The sequence below is a fragment of the Panicum virgatum genome, chromosome 9K, assembly GCF_016808335.1.
Source record: "Panicum virgatum strain AP13 chromosome 9K, P.virgatum_v5, whole genome shotgun sequence".
Classification (NCBI taxonomy): Eukaryota; Viridiplantae; Streptophyta; class Magnoliopsida; order Poales; family Poaceae; genus Panicum; species Panicum virgatum.
Window position 1 is genome coordinate 62,305,013 of NC_053144.1, and position 20,679 is coordinate 62,325,691.

Here is a 20,679-nt window from a genome sequence, read left to right on the forward strand (position 1 = left end):
AGTCAGTAGACCGGCCTCTCGTAACCTGCAAAAAAAAAACAAAATTGTCGAAACAAAGGAATACCGACGAATACATAATTGATAAACAATAATATTTCATTACATACCGGTCACACCAATCGTGGTGTATAGAGATCGCCTCCCCGGGTGGACGAGGACGTAGCACCTCTAGGGCTCGGTGCTCAACAGCTGCAAAGTAAGACTTGTGGCTCGAGTCGATAACTGTGTCTAGCAAGGAGTCCATCTCCAAACCTGCATTTAAAAATATATGAGAACACATAGGTAAATATATATTTCATACAAACTGGACACATATGTACAATAATAGTTCATTACATACCTGTAATATTTCATTACTACATATTACAAATAATGGAATACAATTGTGGATCATGACACCGAATGTCTTCCACGAGCAATTCTCGCCGATGCTCGTCTGAACGTAGGAGGTGCTCCATCTCTGGGATTTCCGGAAGGACCGACGTCAGCAGCATCGTGAAGTGCATTCTGAGGACACTTCTTGTAGTTGTGACCCAATGTTCCACATTGGCTGCAACGCTTTTGTGCCTTACTTGCTTCCGACTCGTCCATACCAGTCCGAATACGACGTGTCTGACGGCGGCCTTTGCCTTTCTTAGTGGCTGGATCAGGAATAAACATCTTATTCTCATTATCCTGAGTGAAAGGCCCCACAATTCCAATTCCGTATACCTCATGTCCCCAAGTGGTCATAGAAGTTTGCACCCATATGCCTAATGCACCACCTGATTTGGACATCGGGCCACAATGGAGGCGTTGTCGCAGTTCCACGTTGCAATTTCAGTATTGATTGTAGCAGACCTGCATGCCAATCACTAATAAGGCACACATCTGGACGTGCAGCAACAACATGAACCTTCACTCGTTCAAAGAACCAATACCAAATGTCTATGTTCTCATTCTCAACAAATGCAAATGCGAGCGGAACTATTTGGTTGTTGCAATCTACACCGATTGCGGTGAGTATCTGACCTTTATACCTTCTAGTAAGAAATGTGCCATCAATGCAGATCACCGGAAGACAAAACTGAAATGCTCTAACACAAGCACCAATGCAAAAGAAGGCTCGTTGCATAATTCTTTGTCCCCATGTCACGGCTGGTACGAGGTATGTGTCATAAAAGCTTCCAGGATTTCTAGCAATAACCTGGGATAACATACGAGGTAGGTTATTATATGATGCCTTGTATGTGCCGAACCGCATCTCGAACACCCTTTGTTTAGCCCGCCATGCCTTCAAATAACTGATGGTGTACTGGTAAGTCTGCTCAATGTGTCGAACAATCATTTTTGGCTCATAATTTAGATTGTCCATAATAAACTCATACATTTGCTTTGCAATAAAGTCGCATGATATATTGCGATGCGAGGGAAGAACTTCTGACAGCAAACAAGTGTGTTCTGTCACAATGGAACATTTCCAGTTTGGCTTCCATTTTCCCTTGAATGCATGTACTCGCCATGGACATCCAGCATTCACACACTTCACCTCATATTCTTTACTGCCAGACTTTACGACTCTGAATTCTCGTTTCAATGATATTTCTCATAGTCTCACAGCATCTTTTACGGCTTCAATGTTTGGATATGTTGCACCTTGCACTACCTCATTCCGTCTGTACTCCCACTCCTGATTTCGTACCTCTTCTGCGACATGACTGCCAAAACCATGCTCTTTCCACTCTTTTGGTAATGAGTACTGCTCGTCATCAGATGAGCCCTCATATTCTTCCATCTCTATTGTGGTTTGGTCTTCTGCCTCCATCTCGTCCACAATACTATGTATCATCTCTCCCTCATCAGCAAGGCCCTGTGGTCCCATGTTTTGGTTCTTTGTCTCTTCTGACTCATTTTGCGCAACATAATTGGTCTCTCTTCGAATACTTGGAGTTCTTTGATTTGCACAATGTTGGATTTCATTTTGTGTCTTCTCCCGGATTTGAACAAGAATGGCCAGAGGCCACCCACGCTCTAGAGCTGCTTGCATGTAGTTCTGCCAGTCATCAGTGCTGTGTATCATCATTAATTCCCATAATTCACTTTCTAACTCCCAATTAACAAGAGACTGGACAGTGATCACATGTGTCAACGGATCAACACGGAACCCACGCTGCAGCCACTTACATATGGAACCAAAACTCCTTTCCAGAGGTTTATCTATGGCGCTAGATGTGCACTTAAAGGCAGAAAGATCTACTCTATTTGGCCCATACATAACATTGTATTCACCATAAAATACTTTAAACTGCATCTTGCTCGACATCTGTATATCACATAATACTTATCGAGTTATACTCTTTACTTCACTACCTTATTCAATAATCCGTAAAAACTAAGTATGAAATTCAACTACAACGTATAAGTATTCATAACTACGTGATGACACTCAAATTATATACTGCATATGCCAAATTCTATTCTAAATCATAATTAATTTATAAACGCGTCTCTAATAGTACTGCAATTATAATAATAAATGCGTAGTATTAATTTTCTAAACTAATTTACTACTACGTAACTACAAACTAAAGTATCATTAAACTCCTACTTAAATGGTTCTACTATAGCACTAATTAAATTAAATTACTCACCCGTACTTAAATTACTCCTACTTAAATGTGTAGTACTTAAATAGAAAAATATATAAACTAAATGTACTAACCTGCAGATCACAAGTGTTGAATCCGACAGGGCTTCGCCGCTTCCCTTTTTCTCACCTCTCTCTTTTTTCCTAGATTTTTGCTGGAATTTTCGGGCTGAAATGAGGAGGGAAGGGGGGTTGGACCTTATATAAGGGGGGATACCCCGGTCGCCCGAGGGGGGGGGTGACAGGCCCCCCTGTCGCCCGCGGAGGGGGCGACAGGCCCCTGCCGCGCCCGTGGGCGGGCCCGCCCACTGGTCGCCCGAGGGGGGAGCGACAGCACCCTGTCGCCCGTTGCAGGGACGACAGGCCTTTTTTTTCAGAGACCTCGTTGCAAATTTAAAGAAAAAAATACACTAAGGACCTGTCGCCCTATGGGAGGGCGACCGGGGGTATTTTTGAAATAATTCAAAACAGACATATATTTTTAAATTTTTATTTTCTTAAATATAAAAAAGAAAAAAGCGCCCCGGTCGGCCCCTGCTAACTACTCCACTTCTAGGTCGGGGCCCAGGTACCAAAAAAAAAAGGTAGGGGGCCCTGGGCCACTTGTACCAGGCCCACGCTGAAATGCTCTGAATGGTCGAAACGTTGCGCAACTTGCAGGTTTTTTTTATTTTCTTTTGGAGCAAAAATCGCAATTTGCAGTCTGGTGTTGAAAATAAAACTAATCTTTTCCATTGGGTCCCGTGTTGAAAATAAACGCACATGACTAGGTGAGTAGTAAACCAAACTAGTTTTTTTTTTCGAAAGGTCCTAAGCCAAACTAGTAGATCAGCACGTGACAAACACGAGCCACTGCAGTGCCGATCACGATGGATGATCCTCTAGTTCAGACTGCCTCTCCCGTATCACCCCCTCCACGACGAACCGGCCGCTCGCACGCTGGCAACGACCAAGCCGGAGCCGTTCAGCGCGCGCGGCGCCTACCTCACGCTCCATGCTCCGGCCGTGATCTCGGACGTTGTCACGTTGCTAGGATTTGGGAGGTCCGGCTACCGTCCAAAGTCAAGTTCTATGCCTGGCTCTTACACCATGGTAGAGTTTACAATGGCGCCCTGGGCTAGCAATTTTCACTCCCTGAAACGACTCAGCGTGGATGTGATGCTCCTCGTCCTTTGGCATATCTGGAAAGCGCGCAATACCGTGATTATTGAGCAACAAAACTCCTCACCATCAGACGTTCTGCGCCGTGTCATCAACGACATCGACGCTTGGAGCTCGGTACAAGAACCTGTACGTCTGCAGAGCTGCAGGCATCGTCGCGGGCATGAATTGAAATGGAGGGTTCTGCTTGTAACCGAGGTATGCCGAGGGTTCTGCTGGTAACCGGACTTACAAGTTGCAATGAATAGTCTGTTCGAAAAGAAGAAAAAAAACCCCGACGATGATCTCACCACCGACACCACTGTTCAGCTGCCACAAGTTGGATTGCAGTATGCTAGTATAGTCGCTCAGATACTGAATTTCCGATCGAGCTCTATGCTTCCTCCTGCTGCCCTGCGTATCTCATCGACTACCCTCTCGACAGCGGCATCGACGCTGAAGAAGCCACCGTGGTGCACGCCCGGGAGCCTGACGACCTCCATGGCCTGCCCCTCTACCCCGGCCCAGTCCTCGACGGCCGCGAGGCTCACCAGGTTGATGTCCCCGTCCCCGTCGCCGTACACCACCTCGGGTTCCCCCTCGAAACCGTCCGCCCCGAACACGTACGTCTCCGGTGTCCTGATCCCGACCCCGATGACGCTGGTCACCGGCACCATCGGCGGCGGCAGCGCCTCCCACATCGGCAGCACCCGGGTCTGGTACTGCCGCACCCCGTCGGGGAAGCCGATCGCGTCGAGGAACGCCGACATGTTGCGCGCCGTGTAGGTGCCGCTCCTGGTGACCGCCAGCGGGCGGTCCCCGAACACCAGCGGCGTGGGCAGGCGCCACAGGGCGCTCTGCTGGCTCCGCGCCAGCCGGAGCATCGACGGCCGCGTGACGCCCGGCAGGCCGTAGTCGGTGCCGGCGGCGAGCACGTACATCCCCGGCGCGAACCCGCCGAGCGCGGAGCCCAGGAAGACGACGTGCTTGACGTGGCGGCGGCGCCAGGGGAGCGGGCGGGAGAGGAGGAACTGGTACGTGAGCGCGCAGCCGAAGCTGTGCGCGACGAGGACGGCCGGGCGGCCCCGGCGGAGGCCGCTCGCCCGGATGAGGCGCCCGAGGTCGCGGAAGTAGCGGCCGCCCACCGCCGACGGGTGGCCCCGCGGCGCGACGGCGTAGCGGAAGTCGTAGGGCGCGGCGAGGAGGGTCTCGCCGTCGCGGTAGCCCATGCCCTCCAGCTGCCGCACCAGCTGGTCCCACCTGCCAGCCGACCGCGCATGTGTGCCAGACTGTCAGTCCAGGTCAATCATTTGTCTATGCGCATCAAGCATTCAAGTGGAACAGTAGAAATCCGAGGTAACGATGACGAGCACGGCTGGAAGTGACGGCGAGACAAGTGTGCGTGCGGTTGTCTCAAAAAAAAAAAACAAGTGTGCGTGCGGTGGGTGGAGACTGGAGACTGGAGAGTTGGAGGGTAGGGTAGGGGCTCACCCGATGAGGGCGCGCGCGGAGCCGAAGGACGGGACGCGGGTGACCACGCCGTCGGCGTTGCGGTAGTCGTCGGCGCCGGCGTCGTAGACGAGGCTCATCTGGTCCGCGAAGCAGGGGACCTGGCTGGCGTCGCGCGTCGCCGTGTGGTTGGGCCACAGCGGGAACCACAACCCCTGCCGGCCCGCGCACGCGGGCGCCGGGGGCTCGTACGCCGCCGTCAGCGTCGCCTCGAGCCGGTTGGAGGCGTAGCCCGGCACGAGCACGACCGGGTGCAGGTCCCCGGCGGCGCCCCCGAGCGGCAGAGCCAGCGGCAGCAGCGCCGCCACGACGAGGAGCGGAGGAACGAGAGCCATGGGTCCGATGCTGAAACCCTCCGACGGGAGCGTGCTGTATTTCTACGGCTGGGCTGGGCCGCCGGCGACAGTTGTAGTGGCTTGCGCTGTTTCCACCGTGGGATCGGCGTCGAACAACAACCGTGTCCTGGCGCAGTTCATACGTGGTGGTAGTGGTACAAATGCGCGTCGCGTGTTCCAGATCATGATGGCAAATGCGGCATCTGCCGGTCTGCCCCCGATCGAGATCTTGTCTGCTCTCCAGCACGGTGACAGCAGCGAGGACGTCAGTGGGAGTGTACACCCTCGGACGCTGGCGTCCTCTGGTGTCTCTGTGCTGGATGAAGTAATCACTCGCTATTTGTAGTTGCTGTGTTCGCAGATCACACGCGCGACGGCACCCGAGAATGGTTGGAATTTGGGATGTCGCGTCTGCGATATTTGGAATGATTCGCGGCGATGGGCGTTTCTATATGTGCGCGCTGACGCAGCGGCACACCTAATCTTTCGAGCAAGGAGGGGAACGATGGGGCTGGTTGCTGCCTTTTAAAAATGGCTTGGCTGACATTGGCACTGCCTCCATCTGGTCCGTCCACCTTCAAGCAGCAATTCCTGAAACTCAACTTCTTAAGCTCCTACCTCCGGTGCTCGGATCAGGTGGAAGCCGGTGTCAAGCTAAAGCTGCCAATTTCCAATTTGCTCGGATCGGATCTGATGAGCTTGAATACACGCCCAAAACTGAAACAGAACCTGCGCGCAAATTGGTGTCTCAGTTAGGAATCCGTCACCATGCGCAAATTGGTGTCGACCGTGAGAGCAAAACCATGGCCCAATCCATCGCTCGCCGTCGCCGGAGACCGAACCACGTGCCGCTGCTTCGCCCGCGCCTGGCTCTCTCATCCAGGCTTCAAACCTGAGGTAGTGGAGCTCATCTTCGCCGCTCTCAATTTCTGTAGCATCTCCAGCCCCGCGTCCGCCGCGGCCGAGGGATCGCCGGAGCTCCGCTGCCGCCATTCATCCTTTTTCACTTGGCCTCCAGTTTGGATAACCGCAATCCGATTATTTTGCAATTCACCTCCGGCGGCAGTGCTGAGGCGGCGGCGGCGTCCGCCTGCGGAAGCCTTCTCGTTCCTTAACCTCCATTTCTGGAAGGCTAGGGGTACCTAATCTCTCTCCTCTATCAAAATTTTGTTTAACCAGATCAAATAGTTTGAGGAGATTTGCAACTGTATATACTACTATGTAATTTTGCCAGAACCTGCCTAACAGGCGACCAACAGCACCGATGTAAAGATGAATTACAGACACAAGGAGTGATCTTCCCAGAATGACAAGGAGTGATGTCACATTGGTCACGCGACCAGGAACAGCTAGGTAGTAGCATAAATATGGATTACTGACTGCGATCCGATACATTGCAGCACTTATTCATGTTTACTGTTACAATTTACAATGTACCACGATCTTCAGTACCTACTATCTATCCACAGCCTTGACGCCGCACCAACTTTCAGCAGCCTTGCAGGTCTCTCCACTTGAGATACAAGAGCCCTGCGTGGTAGTGTGTATATGCTCCAGCGACAACCAAGACGTGGAATAGCTGGTGGCTGTGCCCAGCAATGTCAAACTTCCCAGGCATCCATCGCTCAGGGACCCGGGTTGCGTACACCAGTGCTCCCAGCCCATAGAAGAGCCCCATCAGAACTTCATATCCGGTCGTGTGCAATGCCTCTGGTTGATGCCAGAAAAGGACCAGCTTGTGAAGAACAGGGATCACACCTGATGCTCCCATGCCGAAAAAGAGCCACGCTCTGATGGTTCTGAACTCTGGGTTCTGGAAGACTGGGAGTAGAGAGAACGCAATAGTTGCCACCCCTAGGATGGTTATGAAGCTCAGGTACAGGTTGCAAAAGAAGGGGTAACACATGAATGAATAGTATACTGGAGGGTAGAAGGATGTTGCAATAAGAGCAGCAATGCCTGCATAATCAAGTCGAAGCATGATGTATGCGAGGCGGCGAGAGTGGCAGGAGAGAAGGTGGCAAGTGCTGCTGGCAAAAAGGCAAAACATGGCTCCTCCCAAGAAGGCGTAGAATGGCCATCGTGCAATTGGTCTAATCAGCTGTGGTGCAATCATGTTTGCTATTTCCTCCTTCATGCTTTGCTGCACAAAAGGAAAACAAGAACGTTTGTTATGTTTCAAGTTCTCAACCCACAGGTCAGATGAGGGAACTGAATTGAGTTAATATCCATTGCTAGAGGATTCCAATCAAATTGAAAAAAATAACACCAACTTGGTTAGAATCAAATCATAATTTGTTTCCTTAATATGAACATGCAACACTAGTACATAAACTTCAGTAAATTTGGGGGTAAGTAGTGACTGGACTAATTAATGTTCTCAAATCTCATAGATAGACAACTTCCTTCCTTTTTTTTTGAAAAGCAACAGGTAAGATAGGCAATTTCCTGGATGATACTTATTTTCCTGTTACCTGCTAATAATAACTAATTTGCCTATTTTTTCACTGATGATAATTGTCTATAATTGAAATGTTGGTCAGCCCCAATTTAGATTAACTACGCTAAATCATGCAGTAAAGTACAAGTAGTACTCTAGTAGCAAAGTGAAAAAGGAAACAAAATTAAAAGATTACTTACAAGAACAGACAAACTTGTTTCATTGGTATGGCTAAATCTTTGGGGCAGGCAATTTGAGAGTAACTCCAACAGATGCCAACGAGACAGAGATGGAAGAACCTCCATTGAATTCCACGAGCTCTTCAGCTCATCCTTCAGATTTTGTAAATCAGGAAGGTGAGGTAATGATGGAAGGCATGACAGAAGCTCTGCCTGAATCTTATGAATATCAGCATTTCTCAGCACATCTGGCAAATGCTGTAGGCTCTGGATGTCTACTACATTTGGAACTTGAGTTGCCGTGTATATGGTCAGAGCTAGGAAGATGAAAAATCCAATCAAATGCCTGAAATGTACATATTCAATTGGAGCATTTAGTAAGTAAAAGACACATAGGAGTAGCAGATTATGAATACGCAAGTCCCACAGGATTTGTGCAAAAAGAGGCAAAAGCATAGGGGAAAAACTCAGTACACCATGTATTTACACAAAATAACATCTCATCTTAGTTGTCATTCATAGTTTTCAGAAACATACAACTCCAACTCAGTGCCGCACTTTCCCATCAAAGTCAAATAGATACTGCTAGTGCAGTGCAGCGATAAATTTGGTCAATTTCCATCCAAATTCCTACTTCCTAGCTCCTTTTAGGAACACTATCAATAAAAGGGGCGACCAGCAAGGCACCAACTACTAGTTTCAAATAAGGCATGCCCCAACGAAAGATGGCTTCTTTAATTAGTTGGCGGTCCAGTCCTTCTCCATGCGATTTGTTTTAAGAAAATGTCCTTTTCCTGGAGATGAAGAGGGCAAGGACGCCACCCATACTTTCCATACTGGCAGAGCTCGACGAATTCTACGCCCTTATACGAGCCATCATCAAAATTGCTAAATATGAATCTAGAAACAGATAATCAAAACTAGGAATACGAAACACGGCGAGGTATTTCGCCAATCCATATTGAATGATCAGGAACATAAGCAAGCATTAATCACAAGCAGACAAGAACCGCCCAGAGATCGAATCTACCGAGCGATTCCACGCATTGCCATCCGTAACAAGAGTCACGGCCAAAATCGAGCCCCGTTCATCCCCTCCCTAGGCTGCTATTAACATCAATTGGAGTATTGGAGCAGACAACAAGAGAACCGAGAAGGTGGGGAGGGCAGAGAATGAGGGAGGGAGGGGTCACGTACGTCCAGACGTTGAGGGTCTCGTTGTGGATGGAGAAGGCGGAGAGCAGCACCTGCGGGAGCGGCCACTCGCAGCGGTAGTGCCGGTGGATGTACTCGTTGTCCCGCAGGTAGCCCGGCAGCGCCCGGTACTCGACGAGCCCGTATCGCTTCCTCTTCTTGGCCCCCGCGCCCGGCTTCCCCTCCCCCTCCTCCGCCTCCCCCCACGCCGCCGCCGCCGACGCCGCTAACCTCTCCGCCTCCTCCCCCGCCATCGATCGATCGCCGGGGGGTAAAGGGAGACCACGGGAAGCCGGAACGGGTCACGCGGCTTCCTCGTCCGAATATTCGCCGCGGGTGGGGTGGCCGATGGTGCTCGCTTCGCTTGGTTCCTTTCTTCCTTGGGCTGCGCCGGCCCGCGGGTCTCGGCGAGGGGGCCGCGCCTCGAGTCGGGGGGTTCACGACTCGTTCCCGCCCCGGCCGGATTTAGGAGATAGGCCTTCGCGGGGGCGGGGAGGGATCGCTTTTGGCGGCGCGGCGGGCGTGCGGGGCGGGCCTGGGCGATTTCGGGGCGGTCGGTGGGTGGCTGGGTGCGGTGGCCGCGCGACCGGTGGTGGTGGCTCTCGTGCCCTGACCTGCCGTCTCTTCGTCTGGTTCGGCTCGGTGTCTCCGCCCGTCGGCGTGTGGTCCCACGCGCGTGCTCGCCTCGCCTGCTGCTAATCCGAGATGAGACGAATGGCGGGTGGGCAGAGCTGGCACGCCTGACGGATCTGGCGTGCCGCTTGTTCGGAGAAAAGTGTTTTATAGTACACAATACTACCATATACTACTATCTGAGAAGGATTTGTATGTAAATATCGGACAGTTAAGATCTATCTATACCACTGAAATATTAATTAGTAGTATGGGATAGTATTCTAAATAGTATAAATAATATAAGAATAATATAGGGAAAATAATTATTAGCAATGGAATGTCGATCTGCTCGACATCACGCGGCGGCGGCCGGCACGGGCACGGCCGGGTGCAGGTCGCGGCAGCCAGAACCGGGAGCACGCGGCGGAGGGCTCCCTGCACAGGGACGAGATGCATCACGCGGCGGCGGCCGCCGGCACGAACACAGGGAGCACATCGCAGCAGCCGGCGCGGGGACCACGGGGAGCACATCACGTGACGCTGATGGAACCGACGACGGCCTTGGGAGTTGGCTGGAGTTCTGGTGCACGGCGCATGGGGGAGGAGGCAGTCGTCGACGGCGGATAGGGCTGAAAACTAGAAAGAGATCAGGGTGTGTTTAGTTGGAGAAAAAGGGTGTAAATTTTTGTATTGGGAAGCGTGTTTCGTGAAAAGAGGGCACGATCTTCAATGCAAAATTTTTTAGGAATTTTGGGGAACTAAACACAGCCGAAATACAACTCTTAATTAATAGCGAGATCATAATTACTATCATACCTCTACTAATGGACGGTGGGATCATCCCTATACTACATACTACCAAGTGGTAATATTATGCATCTACACAATTGGTAATATTGTGCATCGTAAAAAAAACCTCAACAACGACGGAAGCGTGCGGGAATCCCCAAGTGGCCGCACCGCAAAAGACGTTGGTGTCGTGTCGCGACTTGACTTCGCCGAGGGTACAAGGCGAGGAGGAGCGTAGGAGACGAGGACGATGCAGCCAGAAGTAGATCTGGGCCATTGTCGTGCTAAAAGTCTCTTGGCCCAAGCAAAAGCTGAAAATGGGCTGGCTTGAGGGACAAATGACGTCTTGATGGATTTTTGTCGCCCATCTATAAGCCCGGCCCAACTCCCAGTTTGAACACTCAACAGTGTCCGGCTCGAATTCTCCATATCCTGTCTATGTCTGGATGTTCGGCAAAAGGATGTTCGGCAGCCAGTTGCAGGACCATGAGCTGTGAGCACAAAAGATTGACATCAGCAGGTCCAGAATCTGGCGAGCGAAAGCATCTCCTTCAAGTGCTGCTTGACAGGGAAGGAGCACGAACAATAACAAATACTAGCATTGTTCATGTGGATGTGGATGTAGAGTAGCCACGACCAGTGTTTGCCCCTGCTTTCGGCTTGCTCTGCATGTTGGTGCCCTTCTTTCCCACAAGTATCCGGATTCAGGCGGGCGAATGAAGCATCCAGATTCCAGAACGAACTGGATGCCGTGCATGCCACACTTGTATTCCTCCAAATCCACATACTCTGAGAATTCAAGATATGGTGTGCCCATCTCTACGTTCCATTTCCATACTGTTAGGATAAATCAGATCAGTGCTACGTATCTGACATATTCGCCGCAGCCGGCTGCTTGCTACAGGCGATGAATCCTCGGAGAAGCTGCTACAAGTCTTCTCGGGAGGTGGAATCTAGTGGATTCCGATTCCGGTGACATCGCTGGAGGTTCCCAATTCTCCCAAGAACATCGCTCCTCTTGGGTTCATTCAGCTTTCTTCTGTGATTATCCACACAATACTGCAAGTTGCAGATCTCCAGATCCACAAACTCTGAAAATTCAGATACGGTGGTGTGTCTGTCACCTATGTTCTATTTCCATACTGCTCGGACATATCGGTGATACGTATCCGGCATATGCGATGATGCCTTGAGACTCTATGAAGCCAATTATCCAAGTCTCTTGACAAGCGGTATCTGATGAATTCAAGTTGCTGTTGATGCATCACGCATTCACTTGAGATTCCCATTCTCCCAAGAACAAGAACATGTCTCATCTTGGATTCATTGAGCTTTCTTCGGTGATTATCCACGCAGAGTAGTGTGCGACGATGGGACAACAATGCTTGTAGAATTGTGACCTATGTGCAAGTCTAGTAGCCTTACAACAAACAATTACTTTACGAAATAAACTAATTGTTCTCTTTTGAAGATGCGTGCATTCATTATCCTAGTTGAAATCCATTTCATTACCGGGTAGGCTTTCTGCGTAATCATGGTTTCTGCATAGAGCTGGGCTAGTTAACTCCTGTCGTGTTGTTTACTCGCATCGATACTCCGTTTTATCTGACCCTCGTCGTAATGTAAGATTACTTAGCCCTAGAACCAATGAAGAGTCGTTTTAAGTTGACAAACCGCCATAATGCTTACAAAAAAAAAACTTATATTGGAGAGTCATGTATCTTTCAGTCTGACTGATCTAGCACAATATAATGGAAAGGAATCACGGGACGAAAAGGCATAATTCCATTATCACAGTAAACTAAGCTTCAATTCTTTCAGTCAGCTTGTCACTAACCAACCGACTAAATCTGTCCAAGCATTCCAGAAAAGTGGCAAAGCAAACGGCTTGACTCTCTGAAAGAGTTGGACGAGTTATGGGTTATTGATTCAGCTTGCCTACGCAGCATGATGCCATGGTTGTCCTATGTTCAACTCATCAGTATGATCTGCTAGCTTAGCTTGGCTTTTTTTTTTGAGATCCTAGCTTAGCTTGGCTTAACGACTTCCAATGAGCCGCACAACATTTTCTGCAAGAACAGTCAGGGCACGTGTATCATGGTGAGAAAAATGAGTGCGACCTTACAACGATGAAATAGAGACGCGTGACATTAAAAGTAGGGAAAAATCTAGTTTACACTCTTGAACTATCACAAAAGTCCGATTTTCAACATTCAACTATAAAACCGCCAACTGTTCAAACTGAGCAAATTTAGCCCCTTATGTGGTTTTGAAGGTGATTTTCTATTTTGTGAGTATTAAAATTATTCAATTTAAACTAAAAAAATCAAAATTAATTCATTTTAAATTAAAAAAATGAAATAGGTATCAAAAGGTTTCTAGAAATGTAACCTATCTATTGGCATCATATTTCTTTAGTTATTCGGATCTAATTTTTTATTTTCATAATATTTGATTGTTTGTAGTTATATCTATTATTTCTGAATAACCAAGATTAAATAGAGCAATAATAGATAGGTTACATTTTTAGAAAAAAAATTTGGTATTAATTTCAATTTTTTATTTAAAATGAATTAGTTTTGATTTTTTTAGGTCTAATTGGATTTTTAATTCTTTTTAATATATATAACCACTTTGAAAATCACCTCAAGGGTCAATTTGCCCGGTTTTGACGATTCAATAGACTATGTTATCCGGTTTTGTAGTTGAAAGTTAAAAATCAATTTTTTGCGATATTTCGAGAGTGTAAACCAGAATTTTCCCCCCTATTTTTAAGTACGCTGGTTTGCCCTGGTTTTATTACTTTCCAGCAACCAAATTAATAGCTCACTATCTCAGATAGCAAACATAAGTAGTGTATACTATAACACAAAGCTGACCCCCTCTTTTCATGTCAAGTTATGGAACTATCAATGTGCCATTTTCATCCACGTTCAGGGTAGATGAAAACAGGGACGATTTCCCTCCACGTTGCCAGGTCCGAACTTGGCTGAGATTAAGGTTCCACATGGTGACTCGACTAGATCCGAAAGCAAGACGCGCCCCGGTGTGACTTCAACTGTCAGAACCCGCATCAGCACCGTATCCGCGGTGGTGGCGTCCTCGTCGATCCTCAAGGGCCGCGCCGGTAGAGGAAAAGGGATCCAAAAGCTAGCACGGGAGCAAGTGCCCCGTCGCATATGTCCGCAGCATCGCCGTGCCCCAGTGCCCGGAATCGGAGATCCCACTAGCCACTAGCCAGGTAGCCGTCCCCGCCCTGGGCCCCCTTCATGCTTCTTTTCTTCGTGGCGTCCACCATTTCCTAGGAAATGCCGCTGGAAGAATCTCCCGGCGGAGTTGCGGCGTGACCACGGCTGTCCCCGGCGAGCCATTCCCCGGGAATTTTCGGTGCTTTTGCCGGCGAGATCGCCGGGAAGTTGGGGGACGGTGGATATGGATTCAGGGATCGTCGAGCTCTGCTTCCCTTGCCTGTGCCGGCGACGATCCGAATGCTAATCTTGAGGACAGTGAGAGGCTGCTTTGCGAGGATATGCACGCATCACCGGAGCTGTAATCTACTGCCAACTCGCACAAGTTGTGACGGCGGAACAAACGATTAATGATGTCGCCGCCGGAATAATCAAGGCTGTCGGTACTGAGTGGGATGAGATCAGTATGTATCGTCAGAGGTGGGGGACATGTTCCAACTTCCAAGGGCTGTGGAAGCGAATCCACCTCCGTATAGAGAAAGAATCCCGTAGATCATCATCATCAGCATTGCACAACTTCATTGGGCTGCCGAACTTTGCTAGTGCAGGCTGCCAATGCTTCCACCGGAAGAAATGGTTTCCTAGTACTGCAAGCTGCATTCTCTGACGCTTACCACCACAGTTTTCTCAGCTTTACATTTGTCAAGTTTCTGCTTGATGGAGAGATGATCATTGTTTTTTTTACCGACCGGTCCGATGAAACCGCCGCCCTCCGGTTCCGGTAAACCGGACCGTTTGATCGGTTACCAAAAAACCGATCAAATTCAAATTTCAAACAAAAAACGGCAGTTCAACCGGTTTCCACCGGTTAGCCGACCGGTTAGACCGGTTTACCGGTCCGGTTTAACCGGTTACCAGTCGGTTTGAGTGGTAACCGGCCAAATTCAATTTTTTTTGTTTAAATTCAAATGCCCGCAAAGTATACTAAATGAATATTTGTATAACATGTTTTAGCCTAAATAAACCCTCCAACCCTCTTTTATACTACTTTTACATTAATACAATGTATAATATGTTTTACATTGTATTTATATACTTTTGTATTCACGCTTTTTTTGTTTAACTTCAAATGCTTGCAAAGTATACTAAATGAACGAATATTTGAAAAAATTGACATCATTAGATTCGTCGCAACTTGAAGTATTTTTAGCAATTTTTTTGGAAATTTTTCATTTTTTTGAATTTAAATTTGAATTTTAAATTTGGCAAACTGGAACCGGTCCGGACCGGTTTGACCGGTAACCGCGGTTTCCGGACCGGTTCTGGTCGGTTTTTTCAATCCTGGAGATGATACAGCAAATGCGTGAGACTTCTGACCAAACTGTACGATCTGAGTGCAAAGGAGGTCGCGAACGGCGTAGCGTAACAGCTGAAACTTCATGTTTGAGTAGCTCGTAAAGCTGGTGAATGACCCTGCAGGTGCTGCACTTCTCAATTTTGCTTATGGTTCGCATTCACGGAATCATTATAAATGCGGACGCAAACCCTTCCGCCCTTCCGGGACCCTTGAGAAAATGTCGCCGAGCCCGGGCGTCCATGTGACCATGTGACAGTCGTGTTGCCTTGCCAGCGGCCACGATTTCCTAGACCCGGATTCCACGTTCTGTTATGCTCTTGCTGTGGTTTATTTAGCATCTAGTGTCAAGGAACAAGAATCACGAGCTATTTCGCAGAAAATAAAAGGAACAAGGATCATGATTCATGGCTCGATAATTTTATTCGAATTCTTGGGGAAAAAATAACAGAATAACAGAACATACTGTAGCAAATTCTCCTAAGTTTGCTAATAAGCATGTTTTTAGCATGAACTGTTTCGTTTTGCGACAAAAACTGTCCGGCTCCGAAAAATTGTCGCCGCCCATTGGGGCGCCCATGTGACACTCGTGCTGCCTTGCTAACGGCCACAATTTCCTATACATACCCGGTTTCCACGTTTTGTGATGCTCTTGCTGTGGTTTATTTAGCATCTAATGTCAGGCAACAAGGATCATGAGTTCGCAAAAAAATAAAAGGAACAAGGATCATCGTGGCCTGGTAATTTTATTCGAATTCTTAAAAAAATAACATTAGATAACGTAGCAAATAAGTTAGCTAAGCATGTTTTTAGCATGAGCTGAGTTCATCATTGTTAGTTACTCGCGTTGGGCTGGCTTGTTCAGAGTGGATTCTTGCTCAGTCAGTGATGCTCGCACGCGCGTCATCCGTTGTCGATCATGAGACCTTTTCAGTTCCAATTCAGGTGCCTGCATACACAAAACTCTAATCGATTGAACTTTGCTGAAGCGTGCTGGGAAGATACTACTACTGCCTGCTCCTCATCCAAATCAAGCACCAGGCGCGACCAGAAACCAGTCGCGCTTGCCAAATTTGCCGCCGAGAGGCGGCTCGTCGTCATCGTCTCGGCACGGGTTGCTCTTGCTCCTCCGGCCATCCCGACACGTGCTCGCCTCCATCTGGTCCGCAACGTTTCGCCCGGGCTGGTTGGGCAATTTCTTTTTGCTCATTCGCTTACGTACTCGCTGCAATGATAAGATGGGGAGGATCATTTAGAAAAATCTCGGGCGTAATTAATTAATTAAAGCATATCGGCACGCCTGTGACCTGTCCCGGCCCGTTCCTGCGCCCACTACTCCCGTTTCAATCGGACGAAATGGCTCGTTTGACTTGCGAGCGATGATGAAGTTTTTCTTGCTGTGCGATGACTGGACGAGGCGATCGATCCCGAGCGCCGTACGTGGCCCCCTGGACGCGCGCGTGATTCAAAATCAGGAGGATAACCATGCGACACGGCGACGCGCCGTCCGTGCTTATCCCCGGTAGGTGAGCGAGCGAGGGGCCTGGTCTTCGGCACACACATACGCCTCTGACCTCTGCACGTCGCACGAGTACTCGTCCTCAGCCAACGGCCAAATTCCTGCAGGAGGCTCTGACTTGAGCTGTTTCCCAGCAGTTCTGACTTCGCGGCATTATGGGATTATTACCTAATCCGTTCAGTTTTTTTTTCCCGACCGGTCCGGAAACCGCGGTAACTGGTGTGACCAGTTCCGGTACCGGCCGGTTTCAAACTGCTCAAATTCAAAACTTCAAATTTGAATTAAAAAATAAAAAATTCCCAAAAAAATTCTAAAAATACTTCAAGTTGCGACGAATCTAATGGTGTTAAATTTTTTCAAATATTCGTTCATTTAGTATATTTTGCGGGCATTTAGTGACTATTGTATTTGTATGCACGATTATGACTATGGTATTTGTATGCACGCTTATTACTATTGTATTTGTATGCATGATTATAAATTATTGCTTGGGTGTAGTCTTTTACATTAATATGTGCATAGCTCATGCCAAAAATTTTATTTATTTCACAACGGGGAACCACACTACTCCAGCCACCCCTATCACCGCCGGTTCTAAAAGTGCATCACCAACGGTTTTGGGTACTGTTGGATTTAAGTCGATGGTGATAGCGGGGCCATCACCGCCGGTTCCAGAACCGGCGGTGATGGAGGGGGTTCATCACGCGTGCGCCAACCGTTGGTGATGTGCACCCATCACCGCCGGTTCGTATCTGGAACCGGCGGTGAAGACCTTTTTCCCATAAAAAATATTTTCATATAATAATATTGCATCATTTGTACAATATATATAATATATAATTATAGCAGCAGAATTCAACCATATGAGCTCATACATCGAGATTAAACAAAAGAGTCCATACAATCACCTCTCAGCCTTCTCTCAGCCTAAGTAGAAATAATTTTCAGATATCTAGTAGAGAAGTTGAGAAGTGACTTTTTCTTGTCGATGTTAGGAATATCACTTCTCTCAGCCTTCTCAACAATCACCTGCATTGCACAAATCAACAAAAGTTAGACAAAAGTAACTATGACAAAACTAACTATTGCTGTGAAACAAACTCTTAATCGATAGAGTCTCAAATGTTGCTAAGTGCAAATTTACCTTATCTGCTTCTTAAGGAGAAGAAAATGTCCCATAAACTCCCAGGTACGAAATAGTAACCACTTTTTCTGCTAGGAAATAGTAACAAATTGACATAAATCATCATAGTTACTAAATGCAGCTTATAAGAGTTACATTATGCAGTGTGAACTGAAAACCAGCATGACACAGTGTGCCTTTGGATTCAGTCTAGAAAACTTATTATTTGATATAAGTAACTAGATGTTGACAGAAGCACCATTCGAGATCCGAGATGCAGTCATAAAAGAACAAGTGCTACTTATACTAGATCTGAGATGCATTGGTAAAATAAATAACAGGCAAGTACTACTAATACTCGTTACTCACTGTTCGGCCTCTAGTACACAATAAGAAATAGTATTCAAGTACTCGGACTATTAATTGCTAGCGAAATAGAAGGTGATCAGCAAAAATAATACCTCTCTTCGTCAGCACGTGGCCCTCGATGTGGCGACGACCGAGTTGCCTGTGGAAGCACTGCGTTTTGGGATCACCTTCATGAAAATAAAAAACCTTCATGAAAATAAAAAATTTCAGGGGTGTTTTTCATTACTTTCACAAAAATGGAGCCCTCATGGTCATTGCTGACACAGGCAGGCATGATGACAATGTGATAGCATTTTGTTTAGGTACACACGGTGTCCGGTGTGTGATAGCATTTTGTTTAGGTACAAACATATGCATGCATCCAGCCAGCATGTTGAGAGGCTCAGGTGATCTGCTAGCGCTTGATGATTTCTGCTGCCAGCTCACCTTGGCGTGGTCACAAGATGTAAAGCAACCAAAATTTACAAATCTGCATCTTCTTTTGATCTGAACGACTGAACCATTATACTCCCTCCATTTCACAATATTTGTCAAAGTGTGGTCTAATATTTTTAGCAGCTAGGCGGCATAATATTTGTTATCAGAACCATGTCAAATCTATTCTCATTGGATAGATCAATAGTTCATCTAGCGATCAATAGACCAAGAGTGTTCCAATTTCGCCAAAAACAAAGATACTAGTATATTTAGCCTTTGAGCTTCCTAGGCATGCAGGAAATTATTGTGAATCGGAGGTAGAATATTAACCGGCCAAAAAAGATTTGTAAAGCTTCAATTTCAGGTAAAGCTTATATTGGAAGAACCCGAACCTAATGTAAAGCTTCCTAGCCAAAAAAAAGATACTTATATTGGAAGAACCCGAACCTAATGTAAAGCTTCAATTTCAGGTATGATAATGTTCCAATGGAGATTAACTGGCTAAGATGCAGAGTCAACTACCATGCTCTAAAGTTTCATATTGAAGAGATGGCTGATAAGCTTGCGTCAAGGATGAGGAACCGAACTGGCAGTGTAAATCCATACATCTAAGCTATAGTTAACTACCTTCTGCTCGTAGAGGCAGAACGTGACGGCGGCCCGGCGGCTCCTCGCAGGTGCGGCGCCGGGACTCGGGGACGGTGGCAACGGGAGTCGGGGGAGGCGGCGCCGGGGCTCGGGGACGCGGCGGCGACAGGAGTCGGGGGAGGCGGCGCCGGGGGTCGGGGACGGTGGCGCCGGGGTTCGGGGACGGCGCCACGTCTGGATCCCGGGGCGGGGGACGGCGCAGGGGCGGCGGCCGGGCCTCGGCGACGGCGGCGGGGATTGGGGCGCCGCGTTTGGACTGGACGAGCTGGACAGGACCGACGAGATTTGGGGCGCGGGCTGGGGAAAATAAAAGGAAAACAGAGCTACACCGTCGGTCCCAGCCCTCAGCCGGCGGTGATGGGCCTCTACACCGCCAGCTCGTGTTACCAACCGGCAGTGATGGTCGGCGACCTCATCACCGCCGGTTCGTGTTACCAACCGGCGGTGATGATGGACATCACCGCCGGTCCCAACGGCCACTACGGCCACCAACTTTGAACCCGGCGGTGATGAGGCATCACCAACGGTTCGAAACGAACTGGCGGTGATAGTCCGTTTGCTATGACTAGTTTTGTGGTAGTGCACTTTAAAACCGTCAGTTTTTTTTGTTCAACGCCTCGGTTACCACTCAAACCGGAGCGGCTCAATGAGCTAACTGAGCGGCTAACCGGTGGAAACCGGTTGAACTGTCATTTTTTGTTTGAAATTTGAATTGGACCGGTTTTTTCCGGTAGCCGGTCAAACCGGTTCGGTTTACCGGAACCGGACGGCGGCGGTTTCACCCGACCGGTCGGTAAAAAAAACTTGAATCCGTTTGGATTATCTAAAACTAAAGTTTAGTCTGTCACATCGAATGTTTTATGCTAATTATGAATATTAAACATAGTCTAATAACAAACTAATTGTATAACCGTTAGACGGTTATGAATATAATTCGCGAGACGAATCTATTAAATCTAATTATTAATCTATTATATTTTTTTCTTAAATTTATAAAACTATAACTATTTCCTGCTTAAAACTACAACTTTAGGATCGGTTTGACAAAGAAAAACACGAGCACTTGTAGTTTTATAGTTAGGTTGGATGGTCTCACTGTCTTAGTTTTAGTCAATTATATTTTTTTTCTTATCCTCTATATCTATTCATGCCCTCTGTTTTTGCAGTGTGACCAGCATACTATTTTTTTAGGGATAATTGTGCACACACCCTCGCTTTGATCTTCAATTCTACA

At 47.8% G+C, this 20,679-nt stretch overlaps 2 protein-coding genes and 1 long non-coding RNA gene across 3 annotated transcripts; all 3 read right to left on the minus strand.

Moving 5' to 3' along the window:
* Positions 1-3,968: 3,968 nt before the first annotated feature.
* Positions 3,969-5,961, minus strand: LOC120646787 (lecithin-cholesterol acyltransferase-like 1). The gene is made up of 2 exons (XM_039923248.1): positions 5,258-5,961; positions 3,969-5,026 (listed from the first exon to the last, which is right to left on the minus strand). Exons 1-2 carry the CDS (start codon positions 5,608-5,610, stop codon positions 4,135-4,137), a joined length of 1,245 nt encoding a protein of 414 aa, XP_039779182.1. The 5' UTR covers positions 5,611-5,961; the 3' UTR covers positions 3,969-4,134.
* Positions 5,962-6,873: 912 nt separating this feature from the next.
* LOC120646788 (heptahelical transmembrane protein ADIPOR3-like) lies at positions 6,874-9,914 on the minus strand. Its single transcript, XM_039923249.1, has 3 exons — positions 9,427-9,914; positions 8,251-8,575; positions 6,874-7,753 (listed from the first exon to the last, which is right to left on the minus strand). The coding sequence occupies exons 1-3, from the start codon at positions 9,675-9,677 to the stop codon at positions 7,100-7,102; spliced, it is 1,230 nt and encodes a 409-aa protein (XP_039779183.1). The 5' UTR covers positions 9,678-9,914; the 3' UTR covers positions 6,874-7,099.
* A 7,765-nt stretch (positions 9,915-17,679) lies between these two features.
* Positions 17,680-19,559, minus strand: LOC120648861. Its single transcript, XR_005665106.1, has 3 exons — positions 19,425-19,559; positions 18,473-18,547; positions 17,680-17,917 (listed from the first exon to the last, which is right to left on the minus strand). It is a non-coding gene; the product is annotated as an uncharacterized LOC120648861 (long non-coding RNA).
* Between the last annotated feature and the right edge of the window lie 1,120 nt (positions 19,560-20,679).

Coding starts and splice junctions, on each gene's coding strand:
- LOC120646787 (XM_039923248.1), bottom strand. CDS start 5,610: ATGGCTCTCGTTCCTCCGCTCCTCGTCGTGGCGGCGCTGCTGCCGCTG. Junction 5,027..5,257: donor TCCGCGCGCGCCCTCATCGG/GTGAGCCCCTAC, acceptor GTCGGCTGGCAG/GTGGGACCAGCTGGTGCGGC.
- LOC120646788 (XM_039923249.1), bottom strand. CDS start 9,677: ATGGCGGGGGAGGAGGCGGAGAGGTTAGCGGCGTCGGCGGCGGCGGCG. Junction 8,576..9,426: donor GAGACCCTCAACGTCTGGAC/GTACGTGACCCC, acceptor TGTACATTTCAG/GCATTTGATTGGATTTTTCA. Junction 7,754..8,250: donor AAACAAGTTTGTCTGTTCTT/GTAAGTAATCTT, acceptor CCTTTTGTGCAG/CAAAGCATGAAGGAGGAAAT.